The sequence below is a fragment of the Neophocaena asiaeorientalis genome, unplaced genomic scaffold (assembly GCF_003031525.2).
Source record: "Neophocaena asiaeorientalis asiaeorientalis breed wild unplaced genomic scaffold, Neophocaena_asiaeorientalis_V1.1 scaffold398, whole genome shotgun sequence".
Lineage (NCBI taxonomy): Eukaryota > Metazoa > Chordata > Mammalia > Artiodactyla > Phocoenidae > Neophocaena > Neophocaena asiaeorientalis.
Genome location: NW_020173416.1, coordinates 59,478 through 79,801, shown reverse-complemented (window position 1 = coordinate 79,801; position 20,324 = coordinate 59,478). Strand labels below are relative to the sequence as shown.

The 20,324-nt window shown below is 45.9% G+C and overlaps 1 protein-coding gene across 1 annotated transcript; it reads right to left on the bottom strand.

Moving 5' to 3' along the window:
• Positions 1–7,279: 7,279 nt before the first annotated feature.
• Positions 7,280–12,231, bottom strand: LRATD1 (LRAT domain containing 1). Its single transcript, XM_024747256.1, has 3 exons — positions 12,011–12,231; positions 11,495–11,748; positions 7,280–10,530 (listed from the first exon to the last, which is right to left on the bottom strand). The coding sequence occupies exon 3, from the start codon at positions 10,492–10,494 to the stop codon at positions 9,613–9,615; it is 882 nt and encodes a 293-aa protein (XP_024603024.1). The 5' UTR covers positions 10,495–10,530; positions 11,495–11,748; positions 12,011–12,231; the 3' UTR covers positions 7,280–9,612.
• Between the last annotated feature and the right edge of the window lie 8,093 nt (positions 12,232–20,324).

Sequence of the window (20,324 nt, the reverse complement as noted above, 5' to 3'; positions counted from 1 at the left end):
AAATTGTGTAATTATCTTAAAAACATCATTCGGATCTTCTGTTCCAGTCAATGACTTTCATTTCCTGAAGTTGATGTCTACTTCCAAATGCTTCTTCCTTTGGCCTTCTACGGTATTTTTTAAAAAATTATATCTTTGCAATGACCTATATTCCAGGTTGTAGTGGATTATGGCTAATAGTGTGCCTGTCTCCTTTACCAGATTGAGTTCTTGAAGTCTAGACCGTGCTTTGTACCCACATGACCTAAAACAAGGCTTGCCTTTAATAGGGACCCAATAAATGTTTAGGGAGTTGACCTCCATTAGAACATTAATTTAAAAATAGCACTTTCTGTTCTTGTAGAAGAATAGTTGCCTTTGAATTAAGTTAACTGAATTCGATTAAGTCAGCATTGGTTGAGCATCTAATATGACCAAGATATTAGCTACTAAGGAACCAAAGATCAAAATATCAAGATCCTTGCCTCAAGATAAAATACTATTTCAGAAGGTAATCTGGTTCCCATTAACTTAAATAAATTGTATTTGACATAGGTTAGGGGCTGAAAATCAGAGTATGAAATGGGTGGAATGAATGTTAAAATGATGGGTGAAGAGCTACAGGAGCTCAGTGAGAAAGGAATAATTTGGCCCGCTGTTGTCAAAGTAGAGGGTGTTTCAGGAGAAGGAGAGTCTGCATAGAACAGCTGATATGTGAACTGCATCCTAAAGGGTGAGGAGAATTTTGATACAAGGTCAAGGAGGGGAGAAGGATGTTCCACACAAATGAAACAGCATGAACAAAGGCATGCAATGACATGGCTTTCGGAGAGAGGTAAGTGGTTTAGCACAGATAGTGAGAATGTATGGTAAGGAGTCAGAGGATGAAGCTTCAGAGGCTGGGGTGTAGGTGGCAGAATGGAGGAGAGCTCAGAGATGCCATGAAGTCTAGATTTTATCTGGTAAGCTATGGAAAGTCCTTGAAGTCTTTAAGGATATAACACAGGCAGAACATATCTGGGCTGTCAAGCACTTATTTTGTTGGTCTGTAGAGGGTGGAATAACTGCGTCTGCTCCCATTGCCTTGTGTAGACCCTGTCTCATAAAATTATATACAGATAAAACAGATACACACGAGGGGCACCGATTTTTTAAATCAGAATGGTGAGGCTGCATAATGAAAAAGCTCGTCTGCTCTCTCCTCTGGAAATTGCTCTCTGGGCAAAAGCAATGTTTTACCATAACCCGTATTTACCTGTATTTCTAATCCCAAATTAGTAATCTTTCATTCTCAAGATGTGCTCCATTCTTAAGTTTTAACACTTCTTTTCTCAACAGGATATAAATTTTTTAAAATCTCAAACTAGAATGCTTTTCTGAAGTACAGATAATTATAACCATCACCAAAACCATATTAAACTATATTAATTGTATTAATTGTCCATAGGTGCTAAAGAGAAGAATAATTCCCTGGAAAAGCACGGGATGCTCTTCCTAAGAGTTCCAGGGAAAATATAATATATAAAACCATATATATTTTATAAGACATTAATTGAGTTACATTTTTAGTGCTCAGTTGCATCTCATATCATTTCAAATTATTCTAGCTGTTCAACCAGCCTGGAGGTCCAAACATCACCTATCAAAGGGGGCTGGTTTTCCTCTTTTCCCTCTGCTGGAATACTAGGCAAGGGGATCCTTTTCTTCCTTCCACACATGCTATAGGCACATTTGCTTAGTCTAAGATTGGGAGAGATTTTACTTCCCAAAAGGGAACAGGACTGGGGTTTTCAGTAGACATTTTCTGTACTGACTTAACATGGCTTTCGAGGACCCATTTACTGAAGTGGCCCATATGGGAAATGCCTTGTCTCATCTTCACGTCTTACAAGTCACTCCTCCGCTGCCTTCTAGATCTGCAACTCTCAAAGCTGTCTCACCTAGGCAGAAATTAAATTACCAAGAGGAAAAAAATCTGTATTTCCATCATAATGAAACTCATGAAGTTCATTCATTAAGAAATGCTTGTACAGGTATAACCAGGGCAGAGAAAACTTTTCAACTACATAAGGCTGATCTTCCATCATTTGTAGGGTAATATAATGCAATGTAGACTCCTCAGAATTCCAGCTAATTTTCTAAATAAAAACGAATTTTCTACTGCATGGTTCTCAGGGCGAAGTACGTATAAGTTAATAGGTCTTTATAGCCCATTCAGAGTGAGCTGGTGGGCCAATGCTCACATACATACGGAGCGGCCAGCTCTTCTCCCTTCCCTACTCCTTCCATGCGTCCAACAGACTCTAACTGAACGCCTAACACAAGAGCTTGACTTTGCAGCTGCAAGAATAAGTAAGTCCCGGGGCCTTTTCTAACAGAGCTCAGTGCAGGGAGAGACAGGTGTAAACAATATTTATAGTCGAGGCAAGTCTGGGGGAGCTGTAAGCAAATTCAGTGGGAACACACAGAAGGAAATTACTAAAACCATGCTAGGGGTAGTTTAGAGATAGGCCAGGAAGGGTGGTTGAATAAGGGTTTTCCATTCAGGAATCAAGAATGGCCATTAGGGAAAGGGGAACAATGTAGAAAGTCATGAAAGGATGAATGAACACTCTATGTTCTGCAAAACCCTGTGAGTCAAGAGAAATGCAGCTGGTTGTACATAGGGTCAGACCATGGAGCACCCTGACTGCTGCCCCCTAGGACCTTGGCCTTTATCTTGTGAGCAATGGGCCTGTATTGAGAAAGAGCGCTATGGCTGCAGGTGTTTGGATAGAGAAGCCGGGGAAAGGTGAGGAAGCTGTGAAATAGCCAGGTGCGAGGTGAGGACCCAGATTGGGATAAGTAGCTGGTGGGATTAAAAACAGTAGCGTAGGGCTTCCCTGGTGGCGCGGTGGTTGGGAGTCTGCCTGCCGAGGCAGGGGACACGGGTTCGTGCCCCGGTCCGCGAGGATCCCACACGCCGCGGAGCGGCTAGGCCCGTGGGCCATGGCCGCTGAGCCTGCGCGTCCGTAGCCTGTGCTCCGCAACGGGAGAGGCACAACAGTGAGAGGCCCGCGTACCGGAAAAAAAAAAAACAGTGGCGTAGAGTATTTTTGGTTGTACGGGAAAGTATTCATCATACCCCCCAAGATAAAGGGTGGCATGTCCTATAAATATAATCAAAAGGGTATAAGAATAGAGACACAGGAAACACTCCCCCGTCCCCACCTACACATACGCACAGCCAACTCTCTCAATGACTAGGGAGCCTGTGAACTTTTCTTCTGAGGCTTTTCTTGGACTATATGCTCGTTCCTGGACCTGAATCTGGCCATAAAGACACGTGAGCAATCTGATAAGACTTCTATGATGTGGGTAGGAGATGTGTCCTTTGTTTGTCAGCTCTAAAAATGCAGAGGCCTGTGTCTTCTTAGAGATGGTGACGTCTTCCCTGAGTAGGGCTGCCAGGTAATATACTGGACGGGAAGTTTTGTTTGAATTTCAGATAAACACATCATTTTTAGTCTAAGTAAGTCCCAAATGGTACATGGAACATACTTATACTAAAATGATTATTCCCTTTTTATCTGAAATTCAGAAGTAATCGAGTGGCCTGCATTTTTATTTGCAAAATGGGGCAGCCCTATCCTTGACCTTAGTTAGCCTCTCTCTGGCTCAGACCCTGGGCAAACACTTGTGCTGAGAAGCACTATTAGAAGTTGGGAGATGCTTTACAGAATCACTGCCAGATCTGCTCATTCCCCAGGAGAATCTGATACCTGAAAACAATGGGCTTGGCACTGAGCAAAGAGCTGGCGTCTTGTGGGACTGCTGGAGGGAAAAGTGACTGAATTTTAGAAGAACTTCTTTGTTAAAGCAAATATCAGTATATTTCTAATAAAGAAGCCCTCGAGTTTACCATTGTGGCCTGAGTAGAACATGGATGTCTATTTCACAGATTGATGGCAAGAATTTCCTTAGGAAGCATACGAGCAGTAAGATCTTATATGATCTTTCCTATTTTTTGGAACACTGAATGTATTATAGCTGAAATTAACTTCTGAAGCATTTATTTTATGCTTAAAATTTAAGTCATTGGCTCTATCCACACCTACTATTTTACAAGCCTCTCCCCTTTGAACCAAATTAAGCTCAGAACTCATGTTCACATTAAAAAAAAATTGGATTATAAAAGCCAATGGGCATAGCAATTATTTGGAAATGTTAATATATGAGTAATGTTTATTTAGAAAAATACCCATGACCAAATTCCATCAAATCTAATTTTTCCCAGAGAGTTAAGGTAACAATCTAGTAGGTTTCCCCCTGCACATCTGAAGAAGATTTTTAGCAAGAGCTTCAATAATAAGCTTCCTTCTGAAGGAATAATCTTGTGATTTCATGCGAGAAAAATCTCTCCTTGAGGTAAATGAGAGATGAAGTTGTGGAAGTTTTTGTCAGAATTATTATTTCGCTTTCCCCTTTCCAAGCAAATGATAAGAGAACATTTTCTCTTTGGATTCTTTGATAGTCATTTTTTTGTTTTTGTTTTTGTTTTCCCTAGAAGCAAACAGAGCATGCAGAATACCCTTTAACTGAAATCAGCCTTAAGCTTCGTAAATTATATTTCTGTGAGCCTTCCGAGGTGGGAAACCCCTCCGATTTCTGTGAAAGAAATTTAAGTTTCCCTTACAGACAAGCCAGGTGGTGGGATTTCTGGTTTTCCTAGTGATCAAGTATCACTGAAAACCATGTAAAGTAGAGAAATGCCACAGTCTTATATTTATTGAGCACCTGCTATGTGCCAAGCCCACAGTATGGGGAACTGTTCATCTGGGTGCTGCCAATGGATGCAATAATCACAAAACTCACCTCCAGTAAGGGCAGAGGAGACTATTTTTCCTTTTCCCTAATGTATTCAAATGCTTAAATCTCTTATATTGCAAGTTCAAATGAGGTAAACATACAACCTATGAGTTATGAAATCAGAGATTTTATAAATTACGAAATGGTTGGAAAATAAGATCTTAGCTTTCTGTCTTCGGTTCGAATGGAGAACAGGTATCCCCTGTTGAAAAGCTTATTAGCTTATTTTATCATCTCATAACCTCTCCACTTCATCTTGTGTCTTCTTTTGCAATTACTTTATAATCTTTACAGCTTTCCTTTGAATCTTTTGTCAATTTTAGAGAAACAAGGAACATAGTTTTCTAAAAGTGAGACTAAAACTAAGTGCAACTCCCACATTTTCTTCTTTTTGTTTATGCTTCGTTTTAGGCAGAGCTGCCTTGGTGTCCCAGTTACTCATTAGCTATTTTGCACCCTTGAATGTTTCCTCCTGTTTTTGTAGCTCTCAAGTCACTCTCCATTTTATTTTTAAATAGTTTGCATGTGTGTGTGTACATATATCTATATCTCTGAATGAAATCACAATTATTAGCTATAGGTAGAAATGTATTTATATATATGTGTACACATGCACATTTGCATATATGACCTGTGTAAATTATTATATGTATGTATACATACACATGTATAAGGATTATAAATGTGTGTATATATAAACACACACACATATATATATATTCTGCTAATAGCTAGTAATTGTCGGCAAAAATATCGAGTTGGATCTCAGACAACCATTTTCTAAACACAGTTCTTAATGTTTCCAGAAATCTGGAAGCCTGTGTTTTTCACTTGCAGACCCTTTATGCACGTGGCAAATCATCTCTGAAAGGCCCACCTAACTAGATTCTCTTCATTTGTCTAAAAACGAGAAAGCAGAATGATTTAAAAATAGACATGTAGATAAAAGTAAATCAGGTAGCTCTGTTATGTTTGTATAGTTAGTATTAATTTCACTGAAATTTGACCCTGCTCCATTTATTAGATGCCAAAGACACTGAATTCTTAGGGATGTTGAAAGCACACACACAACATAATAAGGTAATGTTTGAAAACTGTTAGGATAAACGGATCGCTCAGGTAATTCTTTTGTAAACACCAATAGCATGCTTTTCTGGAAAAGAAAATATTATTCAAACAAAAGTGTTCACCACAGAAACATGACACAAAGAGGAAGATAAACATCAAAATTCTGAAAGTCTAGTAAAATCAGGTAACATCACTGAACTTACAGCTGCATCTGTGTTTGATGTTCTAATCTGGCACAGGTGTTTTATAACTTTCAGTGACTTGATGGTACTGCTTCATTTAATAAAATACAGTCATGACAGGCATTTAAATTTTTAAATACTGAGGAACTTTATATCTATTTGGCTCATTAATATACTTTTAATTTTTTAAAAAAGAAATGCAATACATGTAACTTCTACAGAATTTTTTTTTTATATACAAAGATATACTTTGAGAATAACAGTGTTTCAGGACTGGTTTTGTTTAAAGTAAGCCTAACCTCCCTTCTCCCCATTCTACCTCCTTTTTTTTTTTTCCTTAATTACCAAATGTGTAGCAAAGCAGTCCCTGAAGTAAAAATATTCATCTTTTTTTAGTAGTTTGCTTTTCAGAATCACCTTCTGAAAGTGAGAAAGGATGGGGGTCTATGGATAGTTTTCTTCTCCACCACATCACTGACGGGACCGACCACCAGCTAGGCCACACTCAACATCGTGAAAGTTACTATGAAGCTCTGTTCTCTCGAGGATAACGAAAACCCAGACTAAATCCCTGACTTCTATTTAAACATCAGGAGGCTTTTGGCTTAGTTTCTAGAACTCTGATAACATCCAGAGATATTATATCTGCTCATAATAAAAATCAAGTCTACTGGTACCATCTTCCAAGAGACCTTCCACCTTCTTGCTGTCATTCCCATTGAGAACGTCCTAAAAATAGACATGTTTTCCAGCATAAAACTATTAGACAATATCTTGATAATAGCCTCTTCATGCTGTACTACAATTAGAAGTATTCTGCCACTGGTTATTATTAACATTGACCAACAGATAACAAATATTTCAGGAGTGATACAAGGAATATACAGACCTTTCAAGTTCCCTTTGTAACTAGTGTTTTTCTATCGTGAATTTGTAGAAGTATCAACATCAACCCAATCCTTAATAGACCAATATAGTCATGAGTGCTACTTTGGCTGCCAAACTCTTATTTTTATTGCTAATCTAGTCTCAGCAAGTATCAAGCTAAGCCTCTGTTATAGTGACCCTCTTAGTAAGAGCAAAATCAGATTATGTGCCATCAGAGGAAATAAATCTCAGGTGTGAGAGACCATTCATTTCTTTTGCTAAAGTCCCACCCTCTGAGTGACAGGTAGAAGACAAAATGTCAAGAAGGAGTCCTGTTCGAACAAATCCTTAGCATGGTATTTAATACAGCAGAGAGCCAAGATACAGTAGGCGGACACAGTAAAGAATGTGGGCTGTGTAGATACAATAAAGAATTTCGGTTTAGGATCCGACATCTGTTATTTGAAAGGGGAATAAGTTAGGGAAATAAATGATTTCCAGTTCTCCATACATGCAAATGTTAAGTTAGTTATTACAAAAGTTTTGCTGTTGTATGTGCTGAAAGAAAAGCATAGGCATTTAAACGTTTTTTAAAAAATAAATCACTCAGTAGGCTTAAGAAAAATACTCTAGTTCATAGTTCATTGAGCTGACCTTTTGAGTCAAGATCAGGGAATGAATCCAGGCTGAAAACCAAAAAACAAAACAGAGATGAATCATTTTACCATGAAAACAAACAAAAGAAAGGCATTTCCAGTCGCAGCTAACCTCGACTAGTTTTTATTGCATTGTTTTTGAAATGCCAAGAAACTGGCTTTGACCATAATATTTGCTGTCCAACTAAATCACAACTGTCAGTAGGCGACTGCTTGCAACAATTAGCTAAACACCGTTATTTGACAAATTCCCCTGGAAGGGACGGGACGTCGATGCTGGAGGTGTGTCTGACACACATTGAATCGAGTAACAGTTAATCAGGCTGGGGCTGCAGCACAGAAGAGAAGTTGGTAAGTCCTTACCCAAGGAAGGGGTTTCAAACAGCCTTAAGTTTTTTGAAAACCGTACGATCGACCTGATCCTAGAAGTTCTTTCCGGTTTTCAGGAATGAATTGTGGGACTGGCTAAAGAGAAGAGGGAAAAAGCCACCAATTCTACATTCGTTTTTTAAGAAGATCAGGGGGAGAGGAAGAAAAAGAGAAATGCAAATGTGGAATGGTAGTGGTATACAACATCGAGAAATTAACATCATGGAACCTGCTAGCAATTTCCACCGAAGCAGTAAACCCCTTAACTGATGGAGATTCAGCACAATATACACATGGATTAACAACTCCACCGTTACTAGGGCTGCCGTTAAAGCCAAAAAATTAACTACAATATTCAAAAACAGAATTCTCATAAGGTTTGAGAAAAATAGAGTGAAAAGGCAATGTTAGCTAAGCTCTTAGCTAAATCCACTCTTAATGGCCCCCAGTATTTAAACTATCATGGATTAAAGCCATGAAAATAAAAATTTCAATTTGAAATTTTATTAGCATGTTGCTAAAATGGTCAATAAAAAAACATCAACACGATAGGCTTTGTTGACATATTTGGACAACTGCTTTCTCGATTTTAAGACTTTATTTCCACTTCCCCACCTTCTGAGATTTCTGCGTTAGGAAAAGCCAAACTAAATACACTGGCCATGGTGCTGTAATAATGCTGGTTTCTGGAATGTTGCCATGTCTTTCCCCTCCGTCTCCTCCAACCCCTTTAAAACTGTGGTTATTTTTGAAACGCAGCCCAAGGAGGGAGCCATCTAGGGTTGAGAACAAGCGCCCTTTTCACAGATTCAAGTTCGCGGACACCTGGAGAGCCTTCTCCTGGCCAGGGGGGCGGGGCCGGCTCGCCTCATCAAATTCGCTGCGCCATTATCCTCCGGGGACCGGGAAGGCATCCCTTCTGCCAGCAAGGGAGACTCACAGGCAAATGCCGGTGGGGAGTGGCGTTCGCTTCCCTAGGTGGAAAGAACGGGAAGCAAAACAAACACTGTCTTGCTTAGCCCGGAGCCTGGGATACAATGTCAGGAGACCAGGGACTGGAGAGCTGAAAAAGTCCCGGGCAGCCTCGGGATAACCCGGAGTCCCGAAGTGCTTGCTCCCTCGTGGAATTATTCACAAGTGCATGAGGGACAGGCTCGATTTCTTGGAAATCCTGCAGTCTGGGGACACATCCATACTAGAGCTGAGCTGTGCCCTGAAAGGATCCATTCTCACCTCCCTCCGGTCTGTGTGTGCACGTTTGGGGCGGTGATGGTCCCTTTCTAGTAGGTCGGGTGTTAGTCACTAGACCAGTGACTCTTGGGGGGAGGTCTTGTCCCTGCTTCCCTCGGCCCGTTCTCCTCTCCCCACTTACAACTCAAGGGGCAAGCGCACGCTGGGTCTCCCAACACCATCATCACCACTGGGGGTCTCAGCCGGGCGGGCGCGGCCCCTTCAGTCCCGGGGCCAGTTCCTGGGACTACCTGCCACTTGCCAGAAAGATGCGAGGCTGCAGCCCGGGCGCTGGCCGCTGCGGGTGGCCACTCAAGGGGGTCGGGAGGTGCTGAATCGCCGGCCTGGGAGCCCGCGTGCGGGGGAGGGAGCGGGGCGCGGGGAGGCTGGAGGGGCGGGCGGCTTCCCCCAGGCTACTCCTTGTCGTCCACAAGGTCGGCGAGCTCCTGGAGCACACGCAGGCGGCCGCTGGCGTCGATGCGGCGCTTCTCGCGGATGAGGTCTTCCAGGCTGTGAAACCTGGCCGTGTGCACCTTGTTCTCACCCAGGTACACCTTGAGATAGTACTGCTGCTGCGGGGTCTGCGTGCCGGCCGGCACCTCCCCTCCCGCCTTGAACTCCCGCTTGCCGAAGCGGCACCAAGCGGCGAAGCTCTCCGAGTTCGTCCAGCAGATCTCCTCGCTCTTGAGGCCCAGGTGGCCGCAGGCGTTCTGCACCACCAGCTCGGCCACCAGCGGGCGGTAGCGGTACCAGCTATTCACCACCCGGCCCACGTTGGCCGCGCCCGCCTCGTACAGGCTGTCCTGGCGGATCTCGCCTTGGTGCAGGTGGATGATCTGCCCGCCGCCCACGTAGACGGCCCAGTGCGGGGCGGGCGCGGGCGGCTCTGGCGCGGGCTGCAGGCACAGCAGCTCCAGCAGGTCGCCGGGCTCGCAGAGCGCGGGCAGCGCCGTGACCGCGTAGACGCTCAGGTCGGCGCCCTGAGGGCCGCCGCTCATTTTGGAAAAGATGCATTCCTGGCCCCGAAAGGCGGAGAACTGAGTTTCGTTGAGGACCAGCTGGTGCAGCAGGTGGTGGTGGCGGCGACGGCTAGGGCTCTCCGGGCAGGGAGCGCGGCCCGGGGAGGCCTTCACGCCAAACTTGTCGGGCTGGCCTCGTTCGTCCAGGTCCTCCTCCTCATCCGAGAAGAAGTAGGCGACCCCGACCCGCAGCTCGTCCTTCTCGATCCCCGACGGGTCCCCGGTGGGCAACTCGCTGTAGCTAAGGTGGGTGATGCGGTCCAGTTGGTTGCCCATCAATGACGCGGCGAGGCCGGGGCCAGAAGCGGGGATCTGCGGAAGCACAGAGGAGACCCAGAGACACGATCAGAGTCGCGCTGCCCTCCCCAGGACGAGCCGTGTCCCCGGGACCTGGCCGCCCGCGCGCCTTTACTGGAGTCAACCGCCTCCCCGGGGCCAGGACCGGCACAGGAGCCAGCAGTCCGGCGGTCGAGAGCGGACGCCGCCACGCAGCCTCGGACCTTGTACCGGAACCCGGCCCAACGCCCACAAGAGAAGAGGCTGGAGCGCGGGAGGGCGTGCGGGGTCCCTGTGGGAAGGACAGCGCGGGGTGTGGCAGCGTGGGAGTCGGGACACCCAGGAAGGGACGGAGGGGTGGGTTGGAGGAAAGGGGGAGCGCCTCGGGCTCCAGAGCTTGGAGCGCGCTGCGCTCACATTTTCAGCCGCCCCCCTCCCCAGCCCACCTCTCAGTTTTACCCTAGGTCCGTGCTCCTCCCCGAGAGCGCCTCGCGCAATGACCATCGGACACGTTCACGGGCACCCACTTGACAGCAGCACAATTTTGCACACTTGGAGTCCAGACACTGACAGGCTGGTACACCGGTGTGCTGATGTCACGTACAATGACAAACCTTCGCGACGACACACTCAGACCCCCACCTTCGTACACTATTCCAACCCCACGCTGGCACGCTCGCCAGTGCACGTACACCCACGCACCCGGGCACACTTGCCCACACAGGCAGGTGCACTCTGCCCCTTAGTTCTCTCACCTTCTCCCCAGCAGAGCCAATCTGGCTGCGCCAGGGCGAGGCTGCTCTGTCTAAAATAACCTAACAAAGAGGAAAGGGGAGGATGGGGGAAGCCAGTGCGGTGTGTGTGTGCCGGTGTGGGTGCGGGTTGTGTGGCGAGGCCCACTTTCAGCCAGAAGTCCCCTCTCCCTCCTACCCGGCACAGGGTCCAAACAATCGGACGAAGAAAACACATTTCCAAGGCAAAGAAAGCTGCCTCTTCGTACCCGTGATTTCCCTGCTCCCGAAACCCCAAACTCCTTTAAAGTCTCCTGGTCCCCATGGGTGCTGCGGAGGTGGTGGTGACGAGCGTGTCCTGGGCGGCGCGTGGGGCTGCGGCCAACGGGAGACCCGCGCGGATCCGTGCGGTGCGGTCCCCGCCGCGATGCCCGTGTGCCTGCCGGTCCACGTTGGCTGGGGCGCCTGCTCCACCTGGGCAGTCCCGACTCCGTTCTGGTTTCCTACAGCCCAGCCGACGACTCTAAGTAGCCAAAGCAGCTGGCTCCAGGGCCCGCCCCCGGACGCGCTCATTGGTTGGGGCCGATGCCCAGGGCTCGTCAATCTCCGCCGGAGGGGGAGGGGAGCAGGGGCGGGTCTCCAGCGTGCGCCCCGCCACGCCACGCCCCTTCCCGCCCCTCCCTGGCCCCGCACACCGGAGCGCGCGCCGCCCCCGGGGGCTAGGTGCGAGCGCCGGCCGGGAGCGCGCGAGGGGCGGGGCGCTTCCATCCAGCAGCTTCGCCTACCGATCGTGACTGGGCGCGCCGTCCGCCCGCGTTCCGTGTTCCGGGAGAACAGACTCCAGCGACGAAGCTGAGTCTGAGGGTGGAGAAAAATCCCCAGTGCACCCCGAGCCTTTTGCGCGGCCCGGGGCGGGGAACGACGTTGTCAGAGGCGGGCAGCCGGGGCCCTGCTGAGGACCCCTGAGCCTGGGTTCCTGAGGGCCCCTGGGCTGGTCCTCGGCGCACAGGCTTTTTCCTGCCGGCCACCGATCCCTTTGAAATTGTGCCTGCGGTGTTCGGTTCATCTCCTTTGACCTGCGTGAAGCTGCTGACCCAGCACCGGCGCCTGGTTTAAAAGGAGCACGGTGTCAAACGCGAATGAAAAGGCGGAGCCTTGACCACCCCCCTCCCTGACTGGGCCTGAGTTTGGCCTCCAATGGTCTGTCTGTGAAGGGGGCGCAGGACATAATCTTGCTTCCCAACCCCCAGAACTGCCATTGCTAAGGGATTTTTGTTTGGTTTCGTGGGAGAAGGGTGTCCAGTAGTAATTAATGATTGCATTCCTGGTTGGAAAGTTAATGAATGTGCTCTGGATATGGGTTGCTGAAAGATGACTTTCACACGTGTGAAATTTTAGATCGACAGTTTAAAAAAGCTTATAACGTTAAGTCCTGAAGAGTTCTTAGACATCTAGTTCTACTTTCAAGGCTGGGCTCCAGCAGCTTCTCGGTGGAGCCTACTCTCTTTACCCAGGCAAAACTGGGTGCTTCCTCTTTGTGCCCCCTTGGCAGCTGGTACAAACTCTTAGTGCTCTCATCTCATTTTATTACACATCTCTGTTGACTTTCTTCCTCTTTAAAAAGTGAATGCCTTCGGGATTGACTTGTGTTCTACATAATTTTGTATTCTGGACCTTCTTAACAGTACTGGTATAGAATGGGTTCCATCAGCAGTAATGAAAATGAAAACAGTCAACAGGTATTGACCACTTACAAGTCGCTAGGCACTACGTCTTGGTGTTTAAGTAAATGACTTAATCTCCCTGCCTCTGTAGGGGATTCTCTAACATCCCCACTGCAACAAACGAGAAACTGAGGCCCAAATACCAGCGCCAGCAACCTACCCAGGGTATATGGGATTTCAGGACCAGTCTTTAACCTGGCTCTACTGTTGGTTGAATGAATAAAATCGCGTTGCATAAGGTAAGAAAACTGGTGTTCCAGAGAAGTTAGCTGATCGGCCCCAGTTTACGTGAGGACTGTTACATATTATAAAAAAAAAATTTTGATAGATGATTCTGCTTAAGTATTCTCAAATTGCAGAGTCTCCGGTTCATGTTTGCTTTCTGAAGGCCTCTGTGTACCCCACAGCCTCCAAATACAGTGATTTATCAGATTAGATGGTTAATAAGTATTGATGGAAACAGTGGCTTTAAAATGACCATCTGTATATATTTGATGTGCATGAATCTTTTAAAAAATTTTGCCATTGCCCACGTGGAAGTTACGAGAATACCAGTTGCCATCCTTGGAACTGACCACAGCTTGCGATGACCTTTTTTATACTTGCTATAAATAATAAACAACTCATTTTGGCCCTGAAGTCCAGAGAATCGAACAAGTGGCTTCAGAGATCAAAAGTGAGTTATTGGCCTGGTTATAAACTGGACTTCAGGGATCTCTGCGAGGAGTATCTGAAGAGTTCATTACTGGTGTCTGAGAGGAGCTCAGTGGAAGTAGCTCAGAGCTTGACACTGAATAATTTTTTTACCCTCTGTCCATCCCAAGATAAATCCTGTGCACAAACATTTCCAACATATTTGCATGGGATGCTGTGTTCTCTCCTGCCTGTCCTATTCTGCCCTGCTCCAGACTCCAGAGTAAGCAGGCTGCTCTTCTTTGCTTAACTTCCCTTCATTCAAAAGGATAATTAACATAAAATGTTGTCAGGGCTTTGAGATACAGTGCCAAAAGTTTGAAATATCAATATGCAATATTTTGAATCTCCTTTCCAAACCCTCCCCCCCCGCCAGGATAAAAGGCTTACTGCTTTAGTAATCACCAGGGAAAATAAATGCCCTGAGAATCCCCTCTCCCCCCGCCGCCCAGCCCCATGGTCCCCTTGAAACAGAAGGCAGAGAACACATGAAGTCTCTGAGGCATGGGGAAGAAAGAACTAAAAGTAAACTAAGGAAAATGCATCTACTCTTTTTGACATTTTGGCAATTAGAAGGATAACAAAGTAAGAAATAGGCCAATCAGATATCTACATTAGAAAACCCAATTTTTATTTGCATTACAAAATATTGTTTGCTAATCGTTTTGTCTATTATTTCTTATCCCATCCTGCCTTCTTTCACACTGAGGAAATACAGTGTCACCAGAGGCAGAAGACAGTCATCAAAAGAGCAGACTCAAGAAGCCAACCACTGTAGTTTGAATTCTACTTCAGTAGTTTGGCTGTGGATAACTTTGAGCAAGTTACTTAACTTTTCCAGGAGTCAGTTTCTTCATATGTAAGTTGTGGGTAAACAGTATCTATCTCATTGCGTCGTTGTGAGTTCATGCGGGCAGGTGTGCTTGGCGCATAGTAAGCTTTCAGTCAATGCTATGTATTATCATTGTTGTTGTTGTCGGAAGAGGGGAGAGAGGAGAGGGTGCCATGTCCTACTTGTTATGATGACTGTCCAGTTCTGCCTCTCCTTTGCCCCAGGCAAAAGTTAACCCTAGATGAGGTGTCCAAGGCTGTCCCTGGCCAGAGTGTGGCACTGCTTCTGTCTTAAGGTGGTGATTGCTCTGTCTATCCTGAGACTAATTTAAAGTCTGAAACTCTGTATAGATTTCCGTGTGTGAGCCCTGGGGCTGATTACATCCTGTATCCCATAGTATTTTGAATTGTTTTTAAGTGAATACTTCATGGTTTGAAGAATATATATGGACAGTGGTAAGCAGAGGAGCGATAAGGTGTCAATTATACATGTGTTACCTTTTCTTTTGCTGCCATCTGGTGTATCATCCTCCTTATTTTCCTCTTGATTCCTTCTTTAGCACTGTATGAAATACTTTCTCCCAGATTTTACTGACCAGGTCCTTGGCTCAAACTGTCATCCTTTAAAATTGGCCCTCTAGGTAGGTGTTCAGAAGGAGTGTTCATCCTCTCCATCTGCTTTATATCATTGCTTTGCTAAAAATGTTTTTTTCTGCTTTTAACTGTATGCCCATGCTTGTTTCTTTCTTTCTTTCACACCTCAAAAACCTACAGAAATTTCTGGAAGAAAACGTTCCTTTAGTGAGCAGGGAAGTTTATGTGACTCAGAAGATTGTGACCTCTTGGGAGATAAAAACGTCTGCTCCTCTTTGCGTGTGTAAACTTAAGAGAGTTGTCATTTGTTATTGTGGTTGCAACAAAATCAGAGACAGGGGTAAATAATCCCATTCCCTTGAAGTTACATCTTTTGTTGTCTGTATTCCCTCTAGGTTGTAAGATGAACGAGGTCAGGAATCATGTCCATTTTGCTCATTTTATCTTTGTACTACAAGCACAGTGACTGGCATATGGTATGCACTCAATACATATTTGCTAAATCCGTACAGAACAAACGAATGAATGAGTCTAGATTACTCTCAGTTATAATGTCTTTATGATTTTCTATTTTGTTGTTTTATTATATGAACCTACAGCTCTTCAGTGCAACAATTTTAAGCAAACTATATTTCAAACATACACAAGTATTGTTCAGTACATCTGCCTATTGTATTGTATGCCCTAGTTTAGCATTTAACCTTTTGGGAACCGTCCCTTTCCCTGTCCTTGACTGCGTTAGGCAGTCAGCATACTCATCGTGATATCTTCTAAAGAACGCTCTGTACCCATCTGGGGCAGAGGCAGTGCAGTGGCTCCACCAACCCCATTTCCTTTCCTTCTGGGCACACAGCTGAATGACATGTCCCCCCACAATGTGCCCTTAGGTAGGTACCATGTGATGGAGTCTGGCCAATGGGATGTGGGTAGAAGTTTAGTAAGCCACTGACAGCATTGGCTCCAGAAGCTGAAACCATGAACATGATCTACTCCGCACTTTCTTTCCCCATTTGGCCATATGTAGAGGATTCATGGTAGAACCTCAAGGCTCTGAAAGATGGAGGCACCACTCGATGGAGGGAAGTGCGGGTTCCTCAGTGACTGTCTGCATTGCATTGTGATGTGAGGGAGAAATAAGTCTTAATGAGTTAAGCCACCCAAAAAATGTTGTGGCTATTTGTAATAGCAGTTAGTCTATCCTGATAGGTATTCTCTCCTTTATTTTAGACCTCTGTTGGAACACCAAATATCCCATCCTTCCCTCTGCCCTTTCTCTCTTAGTGTCTGTTCTCACTGTTAAGATGTCTTTCCATTCATGGGATTCCTGCAAGGTCCATATCACCCAGCTGTGTTTTTTTTGTTTTTTTTTTTTTTGTGGTACACGGGCCTCTCACTGTTGTGGCCTCTCGCGTTGCAGAGCACAGGCTCCGGACGCGCAGGCTCAGCGGTCATGGCTCACAGGCCCAGCCGCTCCGCAGTATGTGGGATCCTCCCGGACCGGGGCATGAACCCGCGTCTCCTGCATCAGCAGGCAGACTCTCAACCACTGCGCCACCAGGGAAGCCCCCATATCACCCAGTTTTTAAAGAAATCAACAATGGATGCATCTGTAGTACCCTCTAGGTACTACCCCATGCCTCCCTACTATTTTTTTTCCTCTATAGGGGTTTCCTGCAAGGTCCATATCCCCCGGGGGTGTTTTTTTTTGTTTTTTTTTTTTGTGGTACACGGGCCTCTCACTGTTGTGGCCTCTCGCGTTGCAGAGCACAGGCTCCGGACGCGCAGGCTCAGCGGTCATGGCTCACAGGCCCAGCCGCTCCGCAGTATGTGGGATCCTCCCGGACCGGGGCATGAACCCGCGTCTCCTGCATCAGCAGGCAGACTCTCAACCACTGCGCCACCAGGGAAGCCCCCATATCACCCAGTTTTTAAAGAAATCAACAATGGATGCATCTGTAGTACCCTCTAGGTACTACCCCATGCCTCCCTACTATTTTTTTTCCTCTAAATTTCCATTAGTTTTGTTGTGACTAACTTACCCATCTTTCTAAATATCTTACCTGCCCTTCTACTTCTTTTGGATCACAAAAATGGCAGCTAGGACTAAAGAGATTCCTAGTGACCTGCTTCCCCTTAACCACTTTGCACACACTGACACTCTGACTATCCGTTTCTTACATGACCTCTTCCAAGTTTGGCTTCCACATTTTCACATTTTCTGAGTTCCTTCCTATAACTGGATGTTCTTATTAAAGTATTTTTAGTGGCTTCTTATCATTTTGCCATTAAAGACTCGAGAATGTTCCCCAGGTAAAAACCTTCAGCACTTGAAGTTTTAGTATTTTGCCGGACATGGATTATACAAAGATGTTTCAGCCCACTGTTAGTCTCTCCACTGTGTTCTCTCCAGATTTTAGGAGAGTGCATGCCTCTTGCATGATAGTGATGGTGGAGCTCTGGGTGGCCCTGGGTCACTTTTACACATATGCTGTTAGCTCTGCCTTCTGAAAATGTCTTTCCCCACCTGCTTCATCTAGCTTTGATTCGAAATTTATAATCCCTTCATGCATCAGGTCCTCCCATTTGTCTGTCCCCTCACCATTCTAATTGAGAGCATTTTTTATGCTCCCATAGTTTCATGTATGTATTGGTCATGAGATGTGTCAAAACACTTATAAAACCAAATGGGTATCATTGTTAGATTTTCTTCTCTTTCCTCCTTCATAGACTAAGAATCATTTGAGGAAAAGCCGCAAATCTAGTTCAAATCTGTAGTCCCTTTGCCGAGCATGGCGTTTGGCGCTTAATGGATACTTTTAAACAGTCTCGCCAAGCCTTCTAGATGCAGCAGAGTAATTACTGGTCAAGCTCTACTCAAATGTAAGAAATTATTCTTATTCTCTTGGGACAGCCCTTGAAGATAGGTGCTTAATAAATACTTGGAATTAGGTACTCTAGACATTCTGTGGTCTATCTCTGACAGAAGCGAGCCTCCTTTTAGACTGCTCGTACTAAGCTGGTAAATGTATATGTTTTCATTCAAAGGTGCGTGAAGTCAAGTGGTTTTTTAAAAAGTTATATTGTAGTCGTGGGGCAGAGCTGAGGATTTCTCTCCCTTTTCTGTTGTTTGAACTCCTGTACTCCAGTTCGCTGTGCTAATAGGCTGTGGTTAGAGCAGAAACGTGAGTGAACAAGGAAACTCTCTGCTCCCAGGTGGTACATTCCTTGTTTGGCTGCTGACTGATTGACTGATTGATGAAAATCCTGGGTTTGCTTTTCGTATTGCTTCTGAATTCCCCTCCTATTACTGTTCCTTTTCTGGCCCCATTCCTCTCAAAGACCAGTTCATCCCACCACCGGGCTCTGAATGTCATCCCCTCGTGCCTCACTCTTTCAATCACCTCTTCTCTTCACCGTCATTTATGATCTTACTTATGCTATTAGCTCCTTGCCAGTTGCATGTAAACACGTTTAAGTCTCTCCCACCTTAAAAACATTCCCTGACTGGGCTTCCCTGGTGGCGCAGTGGTTGAGAGCCCGCCTGCCAATGCGGGGGACACGGGTTCGTGCCCCGGTCCGGGAAGATCCCACATGCCGCGAAGCGGCTGGGCCCGTGAGCCATGGCCGCTGAGCCTGCGCGTCCGGAGCCTGTGCTCCGCAAGGGGAGAGGCCACAACAGTGAGAGGCCCGCGTACCGCAAAAAAAAAACCCTAAAACACACCCCCAAAAACCAAAACATCCCCTGACTATACATCTCCCTTGAGATACACTCCTATCTTGAAAGAATTGTCCTTACACCTTTACCCCACCCCGCCACAGGCTGTCTTCTGCGCCCATCATTCCACTGAACAGCTCTCGCCAGGGAGACAGTGATCCATTGGTATTGAACCTGATGGATACTTTTGGGTTCTTACCTTACTTGGCTTCCCAGAAGCGGGTGATGCAGCTGACAGCTTCCTCCGTATTGACATAAGTTCTTCTTTCACTTTCCACTGTACATGCTCTCCTGGTTTCCCTTCGCTTCTCTGGCCGTTCCCCCTACGATGTTTTGTGGACTCATTTCCTTCAGTTTGTCCTTTCAATATTGATTTTCTTCAGAATTCTCTTCCCAGCTTCTCTTCCCGATGCGTTCTCATCCTGTGATCTTGTCTGCTGCTTTGACTTTCATATCTTACCATGTCCTGACTCCCTAATGGAAATCTCCAGGCTCCGTCTCTCTCCTGAACGCCGGACCCAAATATCCAACAGCCTAGAAGACTTGACCCTGTGGCTGTCCCACAGACACCAAAAGGGCAGGATATCCCAAACTGAGCGCAGCTTTTATCTGGAAGCATGTGCTTCCCCTTGTGTCTTTCCTTTTGGGGACAGGCACCATTGCCCTCCTAGTTTTTCGAGCCAATGCCTGGTCATCATCTATCAACTTTCCCTCATCCTCAGGTCACAGAGGACCATGCCACCTCCTGCTGTTTCTCCTCAGTGAATATCTCTCATCTTTCCTCTTTAGTCCATTTCTGCTGCTGCCCCCTTAGTTCCAGTCACCAGGAACTCCCATCTAACTCACTGCCACAGCCTATGAGTTGTTTCTTCTGACCCCAGGATTGCTCCAGTCATCTCCCACACTGTAACCAGAATGATCTCCCCTTTTTTTAATTTTCATTTTATATTGGAGTATAGTTGATTAACAATGTTGTGTGAGTTTCAGGTGTTCAGCAAAGTGATTCAGTGATACATGTATTATACACGCATCTATTCTTTTTTCAAATTCTTTTCCCATACTGAGCACAGTTCCCTGTTACAGTAGGTCAGAGTGATTTCTAAAATGCCCATTTGGTGGGTGCCTCCCTTGCCTGACTCTCCCTCCACTCCTCAGTAACTCTACATCGATGTTAGGAAAACATCCCGAGTCCATGCGGCGTCTTCAAGATCCACCCTCGCTTGCCGCTCCACCTCGTCTTTTGCTATCCACCCTCCTGCATCTTGCTTCAGCTTTCCTAATTCAGCCTGTTCGTTGTTACCTTGTCCCCTGCTTCATTGCTCTTTCTTGTGTTACTGTTTCTGTTCCCTCTGCTAAGATTCTTTCCTCCAATCTCCCCCTGGCAAGAAGGTTTTTTAGGTTTCACTTCCTCCTTGGTGGCCCCCTCTGACTTACCACATCTGCCTTAGGTTTTGTTCATGGTGCACTCTGGTCTTTCCCGATTATATTGACGCTGCCTAGTTACTTATCTATGTCTATGAGCTCTTTAAAAGGAGGAACTGT

Coding starts and splice junctions, on each gene's coding strand:
- LRATD1 (XM_024747256.1), bottom strand. CDS start 10,494: ATGGGCAACCAACTGGACCGCATCACCCACCTTAGCTACAGCGAGTTG.